This window comes from Barbatula barbatula (assembly GCF_947034865.1).
Source record: "Barbatula barbatula genome assembly, chromosome: 11".
NCBI classification, from domain to species: Eukaryota; Metazoa; Chordata; class Actinopteri; order Cypriniformes; family Nemacheilidae; genus Barbatula; species Barbatula barbatula.
This window is the reverse complement of record NC_136774.1, coordinates 13,277,298-13,302,126: the sequence shown is the minus strand read 5'-3', so window position 1 is coordinate 13,302,126 and position 24,829 is coordinate 13,277,298. Positions and strand designations below refer to the sequence as shown.

Genomic DNA, 24,829 nt, shown 5'->3' with positions numbered 1-24,829 from the left:
GAACGATTTTATCTGCGATTCCAAACAACAACTGACACAACTGGAATAGATTAGGCAGAATTATTGGTTATGGTCAAATTCCATTCATAATTGTAGCAAAATGTGTGATCCCAGCTTAAGGAATTTATTTTCCAACAAGATAACAAGTCTAAAACAATTTTTCTTATAATTCTTAAAAAGTATGTTTTCTGTTGTTGCTACAAACATGTTCCCTGCAGATAATACCGACCTCAACATCAATAAGGTCATCAGGATTTCAGATGAATTGTCCATAAACAACACAAGTAATTGGCACACTACGACAGTCGCGATTATACAATTTTCCTTCTTTCTGTCCTTTAAAAATAATCACCAATTACACACATACACACAACGCTTAATGAGCGCATATCTGAAAAGCCCCTGACCCCAGCGCATAACCGCAACTTAAGTAATTCAATATTTACTGAGAAATACAATTAAAATAATCAATTAAGTTTCAGGAGAAGCAAACAGCTCCAACAAAACAACACTGATGCATGATTAGTTTTGCAGTGTAAACAAGAGTGATAAGCCACTAAATGTGCAACAAGAACATGCTACCTACCTAACAACATCTGAAGAAATGTAACTACAAATTCTGATGAAGTAACCATTTAAATGATACATAACTTAGAACGCACAAGTTCAAGTATTTGTTTTTCATATTTTGATCATTTTCCAAAACCAACAGACACAGAAAATCAAACCTTACCTTCCGTTTTAGTCTGTCTTTGGTTTGTTCTAAAATGTGTTATTTTGTAAAGCTGCTTTGTTACAATACAAATAGTGAAAAACTCCATATGAGAGTTTTCACTTCAAATGTGAATCAGGCCAAGAGACCAAGTCATAAAAGATTAGCACTGAAAAGACTAACACTCGAATAAGATTTAACGGAAACAACATAGTGTATGCACATGATGCACACAGAATAATTTTAAACAAACACACAATTGTACATTGCATCCGGAAAGTTTCCGCTAAATTTCTCCACCGACACTGATAGCCTATTATTGTTTTTGTCAGGACAGAGGAACAGTGAGTCTTGCCAGCACAAGAATCTGTGTCAGTGCAGAGGAAGGGACAGACTGCCATCAGACCAGCACATAAAAATACACTCGCTACCATGACAGCTCGGCACGTGTATCACCTGTTGTGCTTTATCTTTGTAAACAGCCTGATGCTGAAATGGGGAAAAGCCTGAGGCAAGGGAAAGATACAACACACTTCTGACAATGTCCTGTTCCTCAAGTTGTCGCTACATTGTTGATCCATATGGTGAGCCATATAATGATCATCATCCTACACATCTGAAATATCAACGTTTGTTACATTTTACAGGATTTGATTCTGAACAGTTCAATAGGAGTGCTCAGAGCGTGGTGAGCAAAGTGCTCATTATGTGAAGACCCGTGAGACAAAACTCACCCTAAAATGTCACACACAGACCTCAGAATAACATGTACATGCAAAAAGACAAACAAATTATTGAATGATTATTTAAAGTACAGGAACAAATGTATTTCAACGACAAAACATGAGAACAAAGCAAATAGTAAAGCAATGCAACCACATTATTATTACTAACCGTTTAAAAGGATTAAAACAGTGAACTGTTGTTCAATTAATCATGCACTTGTGTTATTTCATAACATATTAAATTATTTTGAATTATTCAGATCTTCGAGTCTTTTGTGTAGCATAAAAAAAACTTTTACTGCTCAATATATTGTGATAATCTACCTGTCCTTGTATGTTTGCATTTGCCTCTGTTTACTTTACACTGTTTTGTTGAATACTATTACCACCAATTAATTTGCGTGGATCTGAGGAATATTTTGGGGTGAGATGGGGGATTAGGCTACAGCGATGAAAGGTTTGAAGAGCAAGTGAAAAAGAGTGTGGCAGGGTGAAAAAGTGTCTCGAACATAAACGAAAGGTCAAATGAAGCCAGTGGATACTTACAGCAGAATGTAAACTGGTGTTAAAAATAACCGGTGAGAACACACATGCAGTCTACACTCAGTAACCTTGCAAGTGTTCACTTGATGCAAACACACACGTAGAGAGGAAAACCATTATAAAACTATTCCGGTCCTCTAATTTGATAAGCAAAAGCAGCACTCCAAGACTGCTCATATGTAGTGTGCCACTGGAAGGCTTTTCTGTTTTTACTTTCTCCAAAAGTGGCTTTCTAGGATCCGTTTTGTTTGCAAAATACACTGGACTAACATTATGGGATGACATTAATTATACTGTAGTATTGTTAATTATGTTGAATGTTATGATTATCAGATTATGCGCTTTGGGCTCCAAAATTCTTGTTGTGTGGTGGACATATGGACGATGTCACATTTTGTTGCTCAAACTTAATTACTGGTAGAGCTTCGCCAAGAATAAAAAAAAGTTGAGTAGTTTTAATATCATTAAATAGAAAGAATTAAATAAATTATTGCTATAAATTAATTTTAATATACATTAAATCAACTGTTTATATGTCTATATCATAACCAACACAGGTAAGAAGTTAACTTCGGGTTAGGCGTCTGCGTCAGATGAAACGGCATACAGTACGATACATCCAAACGAGTACAGCTTTTTGTCTCGAGAAAGGCAGAACTAGGGTGTGACTTCCACAAACAAGACTGTGGGTATTAATGTGAGTGTGTTTTGTGGTGGTCGTAAACCATGACAAACTAGTGTACAAAACTATCGAATCTTGCGTTCCGACACCCCACGTAATGTACGGATCACTACGACACCCTACGACACAAATCGTGTCAAAATGAAGATGAGTTGGTTTAATCTGAAGGAGGAGTAGTTCACATTTGCCTGTAATATTCAGTACACAGCTTTCTATGGTCTTGTGATATTCTCACTCATCTTAATCAATAACCTAAAAGCCATCTGCATTTTCCTACATAAATGCTTTATTAAATTTAACATCAAATGCAGAGAGCTGTGAAATACATCCATCATTAATGTAACATAATACACAAATCTAGGCATTTTGCAAAAGAAAATTCTAACTGAACAGAGATGGTCCAATGTAAATAGCTTGCTGTTCTTATTTTTTACTACCACATATTAACACCTTCACCGTGCCATCCCTCAAAATCCATCCACGAAACCTTCTGCATTTTCCCCTCATATTTCCGCAAACCAATATGCTGATTCAGCGAACGAGTTTACCACAGAAGGTTTAAAATATGCATTCAGAATGGTTTTATTTGCACGCTCCTTGTGGTGAAGCGGAAAAAGTTGCATTGGAACAGCCCTGCGGTCCCCACTGCTTTCTATTTGGCAACTGGACTCAATTTTATAAGACCAGTCTTACATAACACTAGGTTCTCTGCTGCCCTTCGCTGTTCCAATTTCTCCCCATGTCTCAAAGACAGCGGCCTCAGACTCCTCGCGATTCCTCCCTGCTGCCTTACGTAAATAAACTAAAGTCCAAAAGCGGCCCGCCTGCGTGTTCAACTCCCTTAGTCACAGGAGCGGGCTCTCGTGTTCCTCTCCACCCACAGCAGCCTGTGCCGCACGAGGGTTACGGCAGCGAAAATTACGGAATTGACACGGCAAAATAACATAACTCTCGGGCCTTTAAAAAAACCTGCTCTGTGGAGAACATCATCTCAGGGGTGGCTTGCGGCTCGGTGAGTGTATTCTTGGTGGAGGGAAAACAGACATCCAAGAATCTTCCTGTGTTTATGAAAATTTCCTTTGTACACACGGGTTGCTGTGAAGTCCTCTGCACTGCGGTTTGTTATATTTGTTTATTTATTTATTTAAAGCACAGTCCCCTTGAAGCAACTTGGCCTTGCTAAAGGATACAATGGTAACACATCAGGATTGTGTTATCAGAAGCAGTCTTCGGGACTGCAGCGGATTTGGAAGAGGCTTTGCCTTATGAAAATTAACCATGGATTTGACATTTTACTCATTTATTACCAGCTGTACAGGCGTCTTGTGCTTTCTGAGTCCTGAGGTATTGATTCTAATCTGATTAAATCTTACATCATTTACTCACCCACATGAAATAGCAAACCGCTGTTACTTTCTTTCTTCTGCATAACACAAAAGAAGATATTTTGAAGAACGGTGGTAGCCAAATAACATCGTCCCCCATTGACTTCCATTGTAAGGACACAAAACCACTGAGACATTCCTCAAAATATCTTCTTTTGTGGTTCACAGAAGAAATAGTCATATAGAGGTTTTGGATGACATGAGGGTGAATATATGGTGACAACATTTCTATTTTTGAGTGAACGGTTTCTTAAACTTACCTGTCAAAGCACACAAATCATAATCAGCATCCCTTCATTAGTCATTACAGTCCTGCGTGAACAAGATTTTTTTGCCAAGAAGAGTAACAGCATTCACAACATTGCCTTATGTCTATAATCGTATTCTTAACATCGCGAGCCTGCTACAGCTGGTTCAGCCACCGCCAGCTCATTCTCTCCTCCATAAGGCATCCTCATGTCTTTGAAATTCCGGCCAAAATCTGAGAGTCATGTTAGCCAGAGCTCCCTAGGAAAAAAGTCCACAAACATGGCCCCTGTCCGATGAAATAACTCAAGCTGCATAACTGCTGTTCTCAATAAAAGCGCACTGTCCTCAGAATACCTTTGAGATGTGTTTAATGAGGCATGGCTAGAATATTTCCCTAAACAGGCAAGGTGGGGGTTTATTAACCAAACTAATGCACATTATGATGATGAGCTCATATGGTGCTGAAAACTCTGGGCATCGCCTCCTGCACCAACAGGCCTGATTTAATAGGACAACATGTTGAAAGCTTGAAATAAATATATTAGACTGGAAACAACTAAATGCTACGGATTATTTGCACGAAGCCTGGCGACAGTATATAACCCCTTGACGGGAAAGATTTTCTTGTGGCACGATGAAACTCACAATAGCTATTGATTTGGCTCGATTTTTGTGAAAGTTTTTTGCGATATTCCAATATTGCACACTTTGAATGGAAACATAGCTGATGAATTGGACAAATGAACTGGGATGTTAATGCAGTAGTGGGACTGTAATATTAAGAAAAGACTTGATTTCCCCCATTATGCTACACCAATGAAAATGCTTAACAGACCTCAAGTTCCAAGTAAAAATATTTTATCCAGCGGTTATTAAATACTAACTGAATCTATATTAAAGCAGTCTAATTTCAAACATAAATCACTACGATGAACTTTAATCAATGTGCTAAAGTCTGTGCTCCAATTTATGTAAAACCTACTGGGTCATTATTTCATGAAACTTCACTGCACCCCTGAAAGTCTATTATACCATATGTAAGGAATTTATGTCTCTACAAAGAATTATCAACATTTCATTATTAATCTTTTCACTTATTTAGTATTTCCTTAATAATTTCCTAAATATCGGCTCATCGTCACCCATAAGCACCACTGTATCCTGTCCCTGGACTTTGGATGACCACAGTTATTGTGTTTACTTTCAAACAAAACTATCTATTGAAGGATTGTTTGACTAGACCAAAGTAAAATGTTCTGTGTGCTCAAAGGTGAATAATCTTGACACAGGCCCAATGATTTTGCGATAATGATCTGGCATTTAGATTTGCGATTTTATTCTGTGATTGATAAAAAGCCATCTTTGCAAATACATGCATTTATAACAAATGAAAATGATGCTTACTAAATAAATTCCTTTCTTCAAAAAAAAAAAAAATTAAAGAGGACCATGGGGGACAGCTGTGGGTTATAAAATGACGACAGATAGCACAGGTCAGCAACATTACGCCTGTCTGCGATGTGAAATGTTGTGATGAATACGGTACCTGGGGCAAACAGCTCGGACCCTCGTGTAGAAACGTTCCCACACAGCAAGCCCAGGTACAGCAGACTGAGAGAGAGCGAGTGAGCCATAGCCTCTGCCATCTCCCTGTGCCGCAAAAAAAAAGAAGAAACATTATCTCACAGATGACACTTCTCTTCGAATTACCAAATGGAAATCCACAGACCCCTGGGCCATCTCAGCAAATTCATCAAGTCCATTTTACTCCTCCATGTCAAATGCATTGGCTGTGACCCACATACATTTTTAGTTGGTCTATGTGAAACCCTATACTGACACCAGACAAATGATGTTTAATTAACAAAGTTTGGGAGGAGCAGTAGCATATAATCAGCTGGCTGGTCCACAATCAGCAATCACTGCACATACACAATCAGCCATAGCGAGCTCGCCCATCTTACCTGCTCGATCTCCTAAGATTAAGCATCTATGCTATGTCTGAGACCCCCGCCATCAACGACAATCTTTCAGCGCCGCCGAGCGCTCATCAGTCCAGCTCAGGATCGGATACATCAAGCGATTCCCCGGCTTAATCTCGAGGCCGCCAGCTCCGCCGTTCTACACCTCGGAAGGCCAAATCCAGAGGTGGCACATCGTCTCCTGGCCCAAAGAGATGTCCACCTCCTTCCCTGGCTTCTTCCTACACCTCCGCTCACAACGCCTCCTGCCAACACCCCGCCAGCAGTAGCGGGCTGCCCTCGAAACATTAGCTCACCAGCACCTGGAGCTCCGGTGCTTTACCACCCATTCCCTGCCCCTGGCTCTTGGCCCACGGCGCCTCCGTCGACCACTAGCGTGAGGCTGCCTCAGCTAGCATTGCAGGCGCCGGTTCTTAGCCATTTCCCAGCCACCTTAGTCGCTGCTGCTAGCGCGAGCATGACTCCGTTAGCCACTCAGGCGGCTGCCATTCCCCCCCTTTTCTCTCTTCCGCAGACTCAATCGAGCTTCTCATTGGCCACGGCGACAGCAATGCCAGTGCCAGTTAACGCACCAGCCTTGGAACCGCCTCCAGTTTCGAGGAACATAAGATCGCAGATCTTGACAGGTGCGGACACTATTTTCTCCTCTCACCATTATCACCCCCATCAACCAAGCAGCAGATCACTTACGGTGATCTATCGCTCACATTTAAAAATCAGTCACCCAACCATACCCGCACACGGTCTTTCCCGAATTTACCGTTGCTTTTTCCCGTTACACTGACGTGATCTGCACTGCGTTCCCTCATAGGAGACGCGAGCTGGCCGATTACCTCGCCATCGTGGCAGAGCTCGCTCTCTCCTACGGGGGGCGTGCATTTCTACACGTACCATAAACTTTTCTCCGCCAAATGTGCCATTCGTGTGGCTCAGTGGAACCAGTGCCCCTACTGGGGCGCACTGGACACTGAGCTGCATAACAGGGTTTTCTTAGGCGTTCGTAATATTTCCTGCGCGGTATGTCGCTCAGTAGCGCATTCCACAGTCGAATGTCCCCTAGTCACTCCCTCTCTTCCCCCACGCCCAGTTTCGCCTCCCAAATCCACTTCCTCTGTTCAATGCCTGCCAAACCGCCCAGCCAACCAAGCTCACGGGCAACCCAGCAATTTGGAGACATGCAGGAACTTCAATTCAGGAAGATGTACCAGGCAGCGTTGTCGCTTCCTGCACGTGTGCCTTTTCTGCAGCGGTGCACACGCTTGCATTGTATGCCCGATGTCTCAAGTGCAGAATAAAAATATAAAAAATTACCTCTCGACTCCCGTGAACGTTTCTTGTTTGTCTTTCGAGTTGTCTTCGCACCCCGACATTCAGTTCACGGACTATCTTCTGACCGGTCTCTCGAACGGCTTCGACCCCGGCGTTATCAGTCTTCCATCACGCAGCTTAATTTGCCCCAACCTTCAGTCTGCGCTTTCTGAACCAGAGTCAGTCGATCTCCTTATTAAAAAGGAGATTGACGCAAAATTCATTATCGGCCCCTTCGACGCGTAGCAACGCGTAAATTCTCTGGCAAAAAGCGCCTCATTTTCGATCTCTCGTCTACACACGGCTCGGCCTTTCCAAGCATCAACAGCCTCATTCCAATTGAGGAATTTTCGCTCCACTATCATAACATCGATCAAGCCATTACTTTAATAAAGTCGACATTACATCCGCATTTAAAGTCATGCCCATCCACCCAGACTTCTGGCACCTTTTCAGCATTCGATGGCGCAATAAATTTTACTTTTCTGTCCGCCTTACTTTTGGCTGCAGAAGCAGCCCCAAAATTTTCGACATGTTGTCAGAGGCAATTTGCTGGATTCTCTCTAACAATTATGCAATTCCCTACCTAATCCACCTACGAGACGATTTTTTTATTTCTACATTTTCAACCTCCAGTCACCGATTCAGCCTTATCAGACCCTTCTAGCCTACCTTCACTTCAGGAAATCTCAGATCAAAACCACATCAGACCCTCTCTTCGTGGACGAATGCAACCACCCAGCCACACGCTTCTGGTTCCAAAAACACCTCAAAGCCGTATTGCTCCTGTCTGGCATTTCCGGAGACCACTTTTCCGGCCACTCCTTCTGCATAGGCGCAGCAACTACAGCCGCCCAAAAAGGCCTATCGCAGTCTCAAATCCAAGCACTAGGGCGCTGGACATCGGAAGCTTTCAAGAGCTACATCAGGTCAGATCTCTCAATCATCAGGGAAGCCCATCGAACCCTCATTTCCCGAATCATCTAAAGAATCTATCCTTCACCCACTTGGGCTCGAACCTCCACCACTTCAGCCTTCATCTCACTAGCGGGAGATCTCACTGCCACTGCAACCGCCTCAGCAATCATCAGGGATTCAGACCCCACCTGCAGGGGCCATCGCCCAAGTCACGGGCTCTGCCACAGCAGACTCTTCAGCAGAAGCCAACATCGCAGCAGTGACCTCCTCAGCAGAGGCCAGTGCTTCTATCCCAAGCATAGAAGCCAGCATAGCAACAGCCTGAGCCGGGGACAGCTCTTCCATTCAAGCATGGAAGCAAGCGCCACGACAAGAAGCACCCAAAGAAGCCAGAGCTTCCATCGAAGGCATCGAAGCCAGCGTCGCAGCAGCGATTGCCTCTGCAGAGGCCAGTGCTTCCAACTAAGGAGTCGAGCTGAATCCCTCCTTCAGTAGCCTCCTCCCAGTATCAGTCCTCATCCCAGGGACACCCACGAAGATGTTCATTTTAGATAGTTTCCGAATTCCTATATTTACAACCTCTACGGGCACTAAGCCTACTTCCAGCCGCTCATGGGTTCCAACTTCTCAGCACTCCAGCAGGCATCCTCACTCCATATCAGTCTCAACCATCCTTGGAGGAACCCCTGCCCCATTCTTGCCTCATCACAAACCACACCTCCTAAGGAGCCATCATCCTCTTGTCCTTACCCGAACACAGTCCACGCCTCCATACTGTTCAGCACCGCGTTTGGGGGGGTATGCGTACTCCGGCGGCTGTCCCACATCTTGCTTTATGGGGGTGTGCTCTGGGCTCAAACCGGTTCCGAGCTCGGCGCACTCACCCTGACCAAGGTGTAGTGTTTCGGGTTCGGATAGATCTGGCAAGCTCGGAGCCCGCTTCCCGGACAGCACGCCAAATATGCATAACCTTCATAACGAAGCTTTTGCTTTATTATCCCTATCAACATCAACTGTTATCTGCGCAGGTGAACTCGTGAATTAACTTCCATACACAACCCAGGCAATGCTCAGCACTTTCAGACACGAGATGGTTTGTCATTATCCGTGAGTTTATTTAAGCATGCTGGCATGAGGATTCTTCTGCTCGTTTCTGAGAACATTCTTTCTTTTCACGGGGGGCTTTTTTCCCATAGACTTTTGGAAGATCGTAAAAATAAGATCTGTAAATAACAAATGTTCATGATGTTTACACGTTTTGTCTATCAAGATAATCTTCACAGAATAACACAATATCTGCTATTTTTGAAGCCTTAATACAATCGGCCGAAGTAAAAAGCTAACACAAGGCTAAAAACAGACTACATTGGTGGCTCGATATCAACGTCACCAACACCAAGCCTAAGACAAATTTCTCAAACATTCTCCAACTTCATTAAAAATGTGTTCCCTGGTGAATAATTACTCTGTGAATGAATCCCCAATGATGCAATGATTTTAGACATTTGTGCCCATGGTGCATGATTTGTGCGCTTTATATGCTCTATGACAAAGGAAGAAATATCTTTTAGAAACTAGACACAATAAAGGTTTAAAAAATCACAAGCGGGTTATAACTGGTGTGTTTTACGTCGTAAATTAAAACGTGAAAATATGTAGAGGTTTTGTTAAATTCAGACCTTATTTCAGACAATTTAACAAAAACCCAATAAAAAACCTACAGACTTCGGAGCGATGGAACCGGTCGTCAAATGCTTACTCGCTTCTGGGGTTTGCATCCAAAAAGATGTCATCTCTACGGCTCTCTATTGAGTGTACACTCTGTGATTGTGATTAAAACCTGACCTGTTAACTGCAAAAAGCATCATTTGCATTATATGCACCTGAGCATTTTAATAACTTTTTATGATTATGTTTCCTTAACAACCACTTTATTTATCACTTAATTTGTTATGCTAACTTGGAAATGTCTCTTTCTGTTCCTCTGAAGATCAGCACTGCTCCAGGCTTTACTGCTAAACTATTATTTCCATTATAAAATTTCATTAGACTGCCTGAATTCAGCTTCACATTCAAAATGTCAAATGCTTGTACTGTTTCAATGAGACATCATGTCATACAGAATGAAGAATTTAAACTGGATAAATAGAATTTAAATGAATGCAAGATGTGTTACAGAAACACACTTGACAGGCTGCCACGCATAAACTCAAATTCACTTTATTCTGCTGGATGATTTTTTTGCTTTGTAGGCTTTACTGCGTGGAGTTTCATTTAAAACTGTTCTGAAAAAATGATATGAAATGACATTGTGACAGTCACAAACTACTGACACCACAAATCATTAAGCTATGAGACAGGTGACCTGTGTATCAGGTCTGATATTTCGATATCATACATATATTTTTGCATATAAAAGGTTAAAAACACTAGGGCTATAGTATAACTGTGCACCAAATATTTAACCTCAAACTTGTAGTGATTTTAACCAAAAGTATATGGAATGGGATGTACTGTGCATTTATGGATTCAGTTTGATTAATGATGAGTTCTAGACTATGGTTTGGTTTCAAAGTTGTTATTGTTTGCGCATAGCATCCGTGATTTCCAAATGTGGCAAAATACATAATCAGCAAATACCTTTGTCATGCTTGACCTGTTACTTTTACTCACCATCTAAGCGCAAAATAACAAAATGCACGTGACTACAACTCTGTTTATGGTTACACTTATACTGTACACTTTCCATCCCTTCTCCCTTCCTCCGGTCAAGAACTCTTGAGTAAGTAAGTATTCTGCCCTTGAATGCTGCTACTCTTTCACAAAGCACAACTAGACTGACAGCTTGTCCAAACATTGCTATCTGTTCTGTTGTCACTGGTAATGAGAGAAAACATGTGTAACATGGGAAAGTAACATGTGGCTACTGTGCATTCAAAGCCCCAGACCCAGTGAAAATAGATACAGTGACTAAGTGAATAATGGAGGCTACCGTATGTAGTGAATCAAATCCGAGTGGTCACACATTTACTATTTCAAATTCCGATGATGGTCAATCTCTCCTGACAACTTGTGATTGGATTTCTCGAGTTGAATGATACAGTAACACCATAATGTCAACAGGATATTTATGTGCAATTTAGCCTGTAAACATTTACTGACACAAGCCACGTGATGTGATCTTAGATATTATCAGATGAAACATACGTTGAATCCATAACAGAAAATATGCAGTTCGTTTTTAATGTGGCATGTACAAACTGAGCTTTTCTGCTATAGTATATGGGAAGGCCTTATAAATCCCACCCCACCAGGGATTTCGAGGGGCCCGTTGTTCAACACAGAAGGCCTGATTGTCCAGATAGCTGTGAGAAGGAGTGAAAATTCCTTGACTCTCATTGGCTAAAAAGAATTTCCCGCTCCTTTAGAGCACATGCAGCATTGCTACAGCAGCGCATGCTGTTTGTTTGCCAATGTAAAGAAAACTGTAAACAGTTCCTTTCCTTTAACCTCTTAAATATGCCTTCTGTTGACATCACGGCGCATCATGAACAAAATTTTACATTTATGCATTCAGGAATGCATCTTTGAAACATGTTACAGTAACATGTCTCTCTTAAACTTAAAGGGATTTAATTTAGACGGACAGTTACATGTTTTATAAACATTGTTTAGGGCCGTGGTCCTCAACTCCTAGCCCGCGAAATCCATTTTCCTGCAGAGTTTAGCCCCAACTCTGATAAAACACATCTGAACAAGATCATCAAAATCTCCAGGAATAAGCAAGTTCAACTTAACGTGAATTTGCTCTCACGGTACTTTAATGTCATAGACCGGAAGATTTGCGCAGCGCCGCATTAAGTTGAACACGCCTTTGCCTGGAGACATTGATTTGCTTGTTCGGTGTTTATCAGAGTTGGGACTAAACTCAGCAGGAAAATGGATATCGCAAGCCAGAGTTAAGAACCACTGGTTTAGGGCATTTGATGTAAAGTGCAACTCAGTTCCACTGTAAAATATTATATGAAATATTCTGTAAAATGTTTGTCGCAGTCAGCGTTTAAATGATAAACCGATGCAACCATGAGGGATGTGCTTGAAGGGATCTGGTTTTGCTACCTTTTATGTAATCTTGGTAAATGCTGCTGACTGTTAGGCATTACTAAAGGAACTAATAGGTTCACAACGCTAACAAGTGTGAGGGTAAAGTATCATTCACATTGGGCTTATACCCAACATTGAATTGATAACATCCAGATTTATCAGTGACTAATCCTTGTATCACAGTTTATAATTTCAACCTTGCTGGTCTCTGAACCAATAAATACTCTGAGTCACACTCAACTATGTATGTTGAAAATAATAAATCTTTAGCGGTATAGTTCACCCAAATATTTTGCTCTGTCATGATTTTTTACCCTCCAGTTTTCCCACACTGTATAAAATTATTTGTTCTGTTGAACACAAAAGAAGATATTTTGAAAAATGTGGGAAACTTAACAGTTCTGGGGCACCATTGACCAAAGTAGGTTTTTTTCCTTACTATGATAGTCAGTAGTGCCCCAGAACTGTTTGTTTATAAATATTCTTCAAAATATCTTGTGTATACAGGTTTGGAACAACTTGAGGGTTGGTAAATGATGAATTTTCATCTTTGGGTGAACTGTCACTTCTTGAATTGTCAGTCTTGAAAACTGCTCTTTAATAATGAATGAATTGTACTTATTTCACCTTCACCCAAAAACAAATATAAATTCTTTCATCATTTATTCACTTGTATGTTATTCAAAACCTCAGTGACTTTCTTTTTTTAGTGGAACACCTGCTAAGCAACTTTATATTCACTCTCCGACAATCAAGTGGAGATGGAATCTGAATCTTCTTCCAGTTTTCCAGAATCATTTTCCAGTCAGGAAGATTGTGCTTTTTTTAAGAGTGAAAATAAATAATGCAAAAATAATTGTATGTGTTCAAAATGTAACCAGGCTCAAAATATTGTAGGACATTAGGAATAGGTTATCAACAATTTTAACTTCCTTTGACTACTTTTTTAAATGGCAGCAAGATGTTAAAACATACAGATGGCAATTGGGTTATTCCTACCCTGACAGGGCATCTAATAAGTATTTAATTGTCAATCAGTCCTTATTTATTTTAAATATTAAATCATATTCATGAAAGCATCTCGTAATTGGCTTGTCCAGGTAACGCCAGCACAATTCACCGTGTGATAAGTGCATTGCCACAGAAAGCTGTGGATCGTTTGACTATTGCAAACAAAAACGATACGAGACAGGATCCAACCTTTCCTATTACGATCGATTCAGTCTGCCGAGGAAGCTGATATGCAAGGTTCAAAGTTGACATTCAACGACGGCAGTTGCACAAGCAAGTCAATAATCTGTTATGTTGAAACAAGCGCGGACCCTTGTGTAAACTATTATACATCAGTGTCTTCATGTGCTCAAAAAAATCCATAAAAATTGAACGTCCAATACACAGATGGTGTGGTCATTCTTGTGAAACAGGGTTAGAACTATTCACTTGGTTGAATAAGGATTTCAAATCCTTGATGTTTCAACTGTCCTAGTAAAGCACAGGGCTTCTGCCAGCAACAGGGTCTCTGTGTGCTTTCTTATGGCATTCAAGTTCTGGCTGGTGAGGCCAGATCATCTTCCCAGCTCCTATTTCACGAGGGCAGTGGAAAAGTCTGGGTCAGCAGAGCATGCTGCTGGAGCGTGTGTGTTTGTGTGCTGGTAGGAATGATTTTTATGATACTTACACTAAACACGAAGGAGAGAGAGACAGGGTGGGAGAATGCAAGAGGAATCGCTCTTGCTGTACTTGCTGTAAACTGAGGTCATGCAAGTTCATGGAGAAAGTGCTACAAACCTGTCTGCGTTTTAAAGGTCTTCACATGTCTAGCCGTTTTTCATTCCAAGCCATACGATTTGCATATGATAACATTTTAATATTTATTAAGCCATCTTTCGAACCCCATTCTGAAATTCCCCATATTCTAATTGTCATTTGTGTACATTCAATGCTTGACAAGCAATAACCCTCAAACCAGACCGTATTTTATTCCAGACAAAAATTGCAGGAAATATATAAATCCGCTGATGGTAATAATTTGATTGAAACATAATAAATAATGAACTGAAACGGTGATGAATATCAGGGTCAGTAACGGAAAAACACATTTTGAAATTACCAAGTGAGAAAAATCAACTGGATTCCTAAGTACCTTTAAATGTTTAATGTCTTTTTTATCAACTCTTAAACAAAAACATGGCCATATTTTGCGACCGGCAGTGTAACACAAATGCAATTAAATTAGTAAATGAGAGAAAATTGGTGAAACTAAATGAACAATTATTGTCTAATACGTACCTAGTTATTAACAGATTAGAACACATGATAAAGTCCACACAATATGGCGGTAAATAAAATAATCCATTGTAAAACATTTGTCCATATGTCACTGCAATATATCAGTCTATCACTAATAGGCTGCAACAAAAAGAGCAGCAGATCTTCAAACTTTAGATAATATATTTCAGTGTTTCAAGGTTTCAGTTGCTTCTTTGTAATTCAAAGACGTTTTATTAAGCTTACATGACAAATATCTAAAGTGTGCTTTATATACACCTGAAGCAAGCACCCTCAAGTATCATTACAATAGACATACTGGTCCAAAATCCAGCTGCAACATAACAGTTAGCATTATATCAGGGAGAAATAGTAAATGTATACCTTCATTTCCATTCTGTTATTCTAGTCGTGGTTTAAACAAACGTTTTCCCAGCTAATAAACCCCACGTGTGGCCCCTTTAAAACATATTGAGAAATTAAAGTGCGCTACATTTGCTCCACTGCCTCAGTTACACTTGACTGCGGACCAAAGTTGAACCGCACTACAGGAATACGAGTTGAACCGAAAACGGGTTTCTTTGATCAAAACTTCTCAACAAAACACGTAGAAAGTGTTTGCGTTACTGTCTGTCCGTCCAGTGCTACAGGCTTTTCATACCACTTTGAAACCAACGTCCAGTCCATCTACAACACTCAAAATCCGCATTTGAAATGCATATCATGCATGAGATGTTAAGAAGAAATCGGCGGAAACTCACTCGGTCTCGCAGACGTTGTCCGCGGCACAAATCTGGTGCGAGTTTACTTTACAAGAGTTTGTTCATCCGGATCAACAGACGCGTGAGTCTCTCGTTATTCTCCCCCGTTAAAACGGTGCAAAAGCGTGCCAGGGCGACCCTCAAAAATCACCCGAGCATTGTTTCGCAAACACCGCTCAATGCGTGAAGTGTTGCGGGCTTTTCGGATATAACGCGCTGGGAAGCGTTGACGAGATTTGGAGGGAGTGGGGGGTACCGCGCTGATCCTGAAGGGTCTCACGTTGACTGCGCAGCATTGCGTGTCTCCAGATTCACGTTCACATGGATTCGATCAGTGTCATGGGATCGCGCCCCCTGCCGACAGATATTCAGGTCCTGGGAGATCGTGCGAGGTGTAGTGTGCTTGCTCCGAGACGTTCGTGAAGCATATCGTTATGTTATTTGTTTTACACAAGTCACATTTTCTCACGTGTCATTGAAAAAGTTTGGCTGCCTTTGACTAGACTTGATTCTAATGAATGACAATTGATTCAAATTGCAATTGCGTTAATGTAAAGTGGCATTCATCGAAAACCCTCTGCTGACCAAAATCTGACCTGATGTGAATCGCTTTTTGATGAAGTTTTTATAGACCAGTGTATTATATAATCAGTTTTTCTTCATCAAATAAAATATTCCAGTGGCATAACACTAATCTTGATTTTATTTATATGTATTTCTGAATATTTTAATGCTTTAAAAAAGGCAAATACGGGTTTAAATGGTTAGCTACGGCATGCAATGTGTTAATAATTTGCATTTGTCTTCAACTTCAGCTGAATTTGGCTCACATGACATACAAGTTGACCTGTTTCTTAGACATTGAAAGAACTTACAAGTTCAGTTTGTGTATAGTTAAATCAGACGTCCGAAAGGGTTGTGAAATGTTGCAGAATTTAAGCACTAAAATAAAGCGAGCATCTTTTATTACTGACACTTATGCCTCAAATATGAGTGTCAACATTGTGTTTTGACACAGTACCGAGTGTCTATTTTTAATAGTCCTCATGACTACTGTGGAGGTACAATGTGTACAATAGAAATTCATGGTTTTTACAGTAGCTTTTGGGAGAAAAACAAACATTGTGTTGAAATTATTTACTTCAGTTTAATTTACATCAAAGAACACTTGAAGTGCGGTTGTGAATTTTGATCAGATCCTAGAGGGGTGGTCCTTTAAAAGAGGCCATAGAACAGCACATTGAAAGCTCCCTATAGTGCCGAAGTGAATGAAAGTGGAAAAACTTCACATAAAGTGAATGTGGCACGTGAACAAAGCACTTGGATATTACACCAAGTATCCCCAACGCCTCTCCTATAGCAAACTTTTAATAGAGCAACTGTGTTGTCCTTGCCTTCATTGTTTATCTCAACGATGTGCATCACATGTTTGGCCAATATATTTGTTGTTTTTAATTGATTTTAAGTCAGGGTCACGGTCACATCCATAACGTTTTGAACCCATAAAAACAACATGCACAGAGTATACTGTGCATATCTCGGCCAAGTACATGTTATCATCATTTCAGCAACAACTTTTTCTTGCAGATATGAAGAGTAAAGACCTTGGATGTAACCTTCACTGTAAAAACCGAACTGCTAAAATGTGAAAAAGTAAAAAAGTGAAATGAACTAAAAATACATGCCTTACAAATGGGAATACATATATAGTTTCAGATCTTTCTTTAAAAAAACTAAAATAAAAGTGGCCTTTTCTGTCTACAAATAAACCGTAATTCACTTTGTGGGTGTCACACCAACCAAGCTTCAATTGGATTAGGAAGGCTGTTGTGCACAGGCTGTTGGCTGGTTGGACACAGCTTCAGATTCAAGTCCCCTGAGGCATTAAGATAACAACGTTTGTATAAACTGATGCGTAATTGAAACGACAGTAAGGTGTAAAGAGAAAAGGGAAATGTCAGTTTATTGGACAGGAATAGAGACAGAACGTTTTTCCCTTCCACATTCAACAGATCGAATTGGTGTTTACCAAATATATATACGAAACACTATTTAATTTTTTGGGATGTAAAACCGCAGAGTACAAATAAACCAGACTTGGCCAGCCACAGTCAAAATATAGAAGTGAAACAGTAATTTGATATTTTTTATTTAAAGGAACAGTTCACCCAAAAATGAAAATTCAGGCATGAAATACACGCCCCCAACCTGTATAAACATCTTTATTTGGTTGAACAAAAATGAATATTTGGAAGAATGTTAGCCACTGAGATTTCTGGGGCACCATTCACTACCCTAGAAGCATTGTTTTTTTGGTCTGTTGAACACATTCAGTTGCTAACATTCTCAAGACATATCTTTAACAGAACACTTTTTGGTGAACTATACCTTTAAGATGAGAACCATCATATGCAATAACCAGTATCCAGTTGTCACAATAGCAGTCACCTTCTCTATAGACGGCAATTCAAATGACATTTATAACTTAAAAAATATAAATGAAATATGGATAATTATATGATTGATGGTGCGAATCACCTCGCCGTACATATACATCAGCACGTGGCCCTTGTGAACTCAAAAGAGATGTTTGTACCCACCTGCTAACTGTTGCAGTGGGCGAGTAAAAAACAAAGCAATTAGCATCTCGGTCTTCGTCACTATTTTAACACAGTGTGCAAATGTTTTCCTCATATTTCCGAGCGCATGGGTGATCTTAATGGAGGTTATCGACAATGAATACAAATGAGATATTTAGTTTTAATTGGAAGTAAAAAAAGAATTGCAAAGTGTGGGGAAGGTGGAAGAAAAAGGGCCAGATGCATAAAAAATATATAAATGGAGATTGCATAATTGGAGATTGTCCATTATTCATGATATATAACAGGTGTGATACGTGACACAAAAATCTATGTAGAGACCTATAAAGCTGAAATTCAGGCCCATGGGTGAATGCTTTATCTTTGTTTGGAGGAAATGATTCAGTGAATATGTACAAAAAACAACAACTGTTACAGAAAAGCAGCTATTTACACTTGGTATAACAGTGTGTGACAGATAATTGGTACACTATCAAAGAAATGTTTTCAAAAACCACACTGGTGCCCCCTATGTCACTGTGGAGTAAATAACACACTAACACAAGAACTGATATGCCAGTCATGCTATATCTATAACCCGCCTCTTTATCTCTGCACCTCTGTGTCTGAGATGCATTGAATCCATGCTGAACTGCATCGGAAATGATATAGACCTGCATCAAATTGAACGCGCAAATGTAATTTGTTTGGTTGTTTTTCCTAAACTGCCAGTAATCCTGTAGTTCGCCATGTGATACTATCAAAACCCTCTAGAAAAGTCCACCACGGACATTTTCTTCTGCTACATCCATTACCCAAATGAAATAGAGTGCACCATTTTGTCCACATGCAACATCTTCCACTGAGGTAATTTTGTGTGATTGAACATGTTTGATTTTTTTTCTTCTCCAATGAAATATTTTTCTGAGATGGTGTATTTCTAAGCTGCACCTGAGCACACAATGTTGATAAAAACTGTTTTGACTGAAGGAAATTATTTAAAGAACACTCGAGATGGTGTTGAGATAAATTCTGGGTTTGGTAAATGAAATTAAATAAAAATATCTTTTATGATGAAGAATAATATGAGCACACTTAAATATATTTTTTTATCTTTTAGAACATTAAGGCTATTTCTTTGTATAAGAAAGGTATAACATAGATTCTGTACATTTACATAAATTCCTATTGCAATAAATAAAAACCTACAAGGTTTGGAGATTTACGCACATTATGTAGTGTCAGTGTTTCACTTAAATCATTTTATTTCCGAATAAGCAATGCCAACCAAAACGATCAGCAGAAATAAAATCCAAATCTCATTTTAGTAATTTTTCAAGCTGTTTAAAGAAAATGCACAGTTTGTCTCGCTACACAAAATCATGGCATGAGTGAGATGAGAGAAGGGCAATGGAGGAAAACAAGAGCTAAAAGATACATTTTTAAAGTGAGGAGAGGTCACCACTTTCTCCATTTTGTCAAATTTCACCACGGAGCAGACAGTCATTTCTACCTTTCAGATTACACTTAATGCATCCAAATTACAGCAATTACGATTTCATTTTAAAACAGTATTTTTTTTAAAACATCGATTTTTGCTTTCGTCATGTTGGGTGAAGAATAATAAAAGAAGCCGCAAGAGAACTCGCATGTTCCACCAGGGAAATACAATAGACTTAAAAACTATTACTTACATTTTTCTTAATGTGTCTTAGACAAATAAGACCATAGTGCCAGAAATAACTCGCCTTTTTATATAAATTGAAGTACCTGTCAAACCTTTTAAGATGAAAAAAAGCATTTGATGAAACTAATTTCTTCAGTTCCCAGAGTGGCAGAACCATGTAGCTATACCTTTACCAACCTAATCTTTACTTTCCACTGTTTCAAGTGTTTGACGTTGCACATGCTCAGTCCCAGTGTGGCCTTTAGTGCATCTGAATTGTAAGATTAGTTTTAATTGCTTTAGTTTAGCGCTTTACCTCTGTGAAATGTCACAAGCATAGACTGGCTTTCACTTTAATTAAACAGGGGAAGAGAGAACATGGCCACAGGGAGTCATGAAACAAAGAGAAGACAGAGACAAAGCAACATCTATTTCTCTGGAACACTGGCCAGTGAGTGACCTCCGCCCTGAATAAAACCGGTCGGCAGGATGATGAGGTTATGCTGGGTCAGTGTTCTTATTGTTGTCAACAAAGCTCTTAATAGGAGGTTGCTGCCTCTCCGTGGACAAAAGAGGTAAAACACCCTTCATGGGTCGATTTTAAAATGCTGACAGGAATGCATTATTAAGACCAACTTCAAAATTAGCATTTCATCAGCATTATGCAATTTTATTTTATGCAATTACGTAGCAAAAACATTCATGTTGCAAAGCTACATAATTATAATACACCTGGTCAAAAATATAATTTAAAGTAAAAGACAATATTGAGACAAAAAATAAGTGGAATAGGTTATATTACACAAAGACTGACAGATGGGAAAAAAACAAGTATTAATATAGCTGCGAGCATCAATTATACTGACAGATGGAAAAATAACAAGTATTAATATAGCTGCGAGCATCAATTATCTGGGTCCAAGAAAGTTTGGGGAACAGAGCCTTAACCGGACGGTTTTAAAGAACACATTTTGTGGACAATGTAGATACAATTGATAACATACAAATAAAACTATTTCTGAGATTTTATGTTATAACTGTATTGGAGTACCTGAATGTAGGACGACACCTAATCACTGAATCACAGATCCCTTCATCTGGTTCACCCAGTAATTTAACAAATGTAGCTGCATGATGTCATGTTGACAGTTTCAATGACACAAACTTAATAGCAACATATTTTAGACACCAAACACGTATACTGTCTACATACTACATAGAAATAAATGTAAGACATAAACATCCACTATATTTAATAATAGGTATGTAACGATTCACTCAGTTCATAATGCAATGTGCTGCGATTAACAATACTTATCTTATGATACAATTTATTCAAGGTTTATTTTTACAAAATAAAGTTCAGACAAATTTTAAATGAAAAATGTATTATTTCTCAAATGCTGCCCATTTCTTTGTCAAATAAAATGTTTCAAACAAATTCAAAATCAAATAAAAAGTGGATAATACAGAAGTCTCTGTAATATAAACAAACTAAGACTGTTTCTTGGATCAACTGACTTGAATCGTCACACGTTATTATCTATTTTCAACCGGCTCATGGTGAATCGTTAAATCCCTATTTCATAACTCAAAATCTGATCCATTGTATAACAGTGGTCACCACCAATGGTCGAAACACGTGTGATGGTGTAAACTATATTTTATTATATGTCTGAAACCATCAATTATATGCTTTTAATAATCCAGCAGGTGCATCCAGCAGGTATAAATTACACTTTAACCCCAGAGTTTCTAAGTAGCCAATCAATACCATCCAGTAGTCCTGCAAGTGTTTCTGCAGCTGTGTTCTGTACCTACAGTATGACAAAACATAGTAGGGTACACATTTCTTTGCAATTTACGGTCTTATTGTACAGAGTTTGAAGGAGAACAGTGGAAATTTTGAAAGTGTCACTTTTTGTACAAATGCTATTCTTACCATCCAAGGGTTAGACAGTGAGCTGAGTTGAAGATGATTGGCCACAGCCACACATGGAATCCTGTGTCTGTCTGCAGCTTCTCTAGATACACAAGAGAGCACCAGGATGGGCCGGGAGACAGAACCCACCACAGGGTCTAACATGATCCTGATCTGAGCGCTCTGCTCCTCCCAATTTCTGTCAGATCCTACATGATCTGTGATAAAAACAAATCCACCATGAGGATCTGCTGATATAATAATCAATTTTTTTTGTACATTCTTAATGAATCTAGAGAACATATCAAAACCATCTATGCCATATGAGTTGCTAAACAAACCAATTCCAGACACTTCAATCAACTTTCAATTACTTCTTAAAGGGATAGTTCACTCAAAAAAAAAACTCTGTCATAATTTATTCACCCTTTATATGACTCTTTCTTCTGTGGAACACCAAAAATGTCTCAGTGATTTTGTGTCCATACTATGGAAGTCAAAGGGGGCAAATGTTGTTTGGTTATCAACGTTCTCCCTAAACATCTTCAATTTTGGGGTGAACTATTCCTTTACATTTACATTTATGCATTTGGCAGACTCTTTTATCCAAAGCGACTTACATAGCATTGTCCTATAAATTCGCTCTTACTGCTGAGCTACAGGAAAGCTTTAAGGTTCCTTTAAGGTCATGATCATTTTCAGATTTGCCCATCACAATTTTTAATATCTTGATATAGTCATCCATTTGAATGGGAATTCTGTATATGTTACAGCATGTACTGTATGTAATATGTTGTGGCTTCTATTTTTATTTGTAACGTCGACCATACCTCTTTCCGTCTCAACGTTTGCCACAAAGATGAATCCGTTCACAGCCTGACACATTTGATTAAACGCAGGGTTAAGACCTATCGGCATATTGGACTCACTATCCTGCTGATAGTCAAAAAGTTTACTGCGCAGACTTCGGTGCTCCAGACGGGCCCTCTCTCTCTCTGTCCTAAACCAAGACACACAGATTTCCAGAATAAAATGAGACTCAATTTAACACTGACTACCATTAAAAACTTTTTAAAGCGACATATGCATCCAACACAGGTAACATTTCTGAGTGAGAAAATCAAACCTCACTTGTTAGTTGAATACAGAGTTACAATATTGAATCTGTGTTGATCTTTGAACTTAAAACTGATTCCAGATCCAATGCCTTGGAAAGAACGAACAAATCGACATGAGATCACGCGCAGAAAGCTTGAATTTACATGCATTACTGAAATACAAGTAATAACTGGCACCATCAATCTGACGCTGAGGTATTCCTGCTACAGGCAGTACATCAGGGGAATGGATGATCTTAGTCAACAGAGAAAACTGTAACTGTTCAAGTCCTGGTCCAAACATGGCGAACTGTGGCTCTGTAACCTGTACAAAGGAGTGGAAGAAAGAAGTGACGGATTCATACGTGGCCTTGGGTTGCTGTGTCCATTGGTTGCGACAGGCTGGGCAGACCCGTAGATACCTGTGAGTGCAGAGCGGAATACTTTGATTAGATTTGATGCAGTAGCAAGACAACATGCACACAGGACATTCGTACGCTTAGAAGACTTTTACCATTGCCCTATCCCAAACCAATTTCCCATAATCCTTTATTAGCTGCCATCACTTTTAGAAACACTTACTCAGCCATATAATCAAACTGCTTCATCTCAGTGTCCCCCAACGCTGATACGCCAGTGAGCTTGACCTCAGGCATCGACAAATGGTCAACTGACTGCCACTGTGGCAAATCACGCAGCAGAAAGAACTTCCACAGCACAGGGTCTCGAACCATTGACCGCCAGTATGTACTTGTGCCTCCCAGTCTGCAGAGGTCTTGTGGGGAGAGGAAGGTCATAATATGAAACTGCATGTCAACCTGGGTGGATGTAGACAAGGCAGACAAAAAAATGCATATAGGTTACACATAACGATGATGTCAAGTGCCTAATTTGCTAAAAAAAACATGATAAGAACCAGGTTTTAGCCCTTTTAGCATACAGTTGTAGTCTGTATACAGTTTATCGTGTTATGTTTAAGTATTAACTATGTGGAATGGACACAGTGCATACAATAAATGAATACCAAAACGTAATAAAAAACGTAAAATGTCTTACCGACAAATTGTCGAGAGTGGGACCGGTGACGTCATGATCTGGCTCAGACCAACCATCACTTTGTTGTCTTGTATCAAAGAATCTATCTCTAATACTCCTGAGGCTTTGCAAGACTATATTTCGGCTCAGCATGCTAACAACTGTTAAAATGATTTATTAACGACTTCCCGTTTCCAATACGTGCAAGTTTGACAGCCTAAAAATACAACACTTCGCATTCTTTCCTTAGAAGACATGAATCATGTAAATCAGGTCTTTCTGTTAAAAATCTCAGTCTCAAGATATTCCTCTGGCTTTTCCCGGAACTGTCAAAGTTACACGTCTCTCCTGTTTTCATAGGAGTGTGTGTGACGTCGTGCGTGTGACGTCGTGCACGGCTTTGCATTGTGGGGATTGTAGTGGTTTCGGAAAGCGTCGCAGTCAAAATAATAAACGAAGCGTTCGCGGTTTGTTTGCATTTGTGGGGGACATACTGCAAAACGGTCAAATAATCGTATTATTGTTGCTTTTAATTCCAATCACAGACAGTTAATGACAATCAACTTTAAATTACTTATCAATTCAACCCATCTTTATACAGTTCCTTTGTAGAACTAGTTTATGTAAATAAACCGGACGGCGTGTTTTTTTGATGGATTTGGATTTAGCCTTCTGCTTAAAGAATGTCAACCAGCAATATTTAGATTCATCCGTCTGGGCATTATTCAAATGTTCAATTCATGTATACATTTACTTTTGTCTCTTTAATGTTTTTGCATTGATTCTAAAGATTAATCTAAAGATGAACTAGAATTATGCTTACAATTATTGACATTTGTCTATTAGCTCTATATATTAAAGATTTAGTTGGTGTACTTCAAACAACCCACTTAT

At 39.5% G+C, this 24,829-nt stretch overlaps 2 protein-coding genes across 2 annotated transcripts in view; both read right to left on the bottom strand.

Moving 5' to 3' along the window:
- Nucleotides 1-16,049, bottom strand: part of ghra (growth hormone receptor a) — a 32,939-nt gene extending 16,890 nt beyond the window's left edge. The window contains exons 1-2 of the mRNA XM_079467579.1: nucleotides 15,638-16,049; nucleotides 5,843-5,946 (exon numbers count right to left, since the gene is read on the bottom strand). Of these exons, the coding sequence (XP_079323705.1) occupies nucleotides 5,843-5,942 (100 nt within the window). The 5' untranslated portion in view covers nucleotides 5,943-5,946; nucleotides 15,638-16,049. The remainder of the gene's footprint in view (nucleotides 1-5,842; nucleotides 5,947-15,637) is intronic.
- Nucleotides 16,050-20,477: 4,428 nt separating this feature from the next.
- Nucleotides 20,478-24,327, bottom strand: fbxo4 (F-box protein 4). Its single transcript, XM_079468095.1, has 7 exons — nucleotides 23,957-24,327; nucleotides 23,483-23,718; nucleotides 23,099-23,322; nucleotides 22,935-23,010; nucleotides 22,634-22,803; nucleotides 21,825-22,021; nucleotides 20,478-21,699 (listed from the first exon to the last, which is right to left on the bottom strand). Exons 1-7 carry the CDS (start codon nucleotides 24,086-24,088, stop codon nucleotides 21,616-21,618), a joined length of 1,119 nt encoding a protein of 372 aa, XP_079324221.1. The 5' UTR covers nucleotides 24,089-24,327; the 3' UTR covers nucleotides 20,478-21,615.
- Nucleotides 24,328-24,829: the final 502 nt, after the last annotated feature.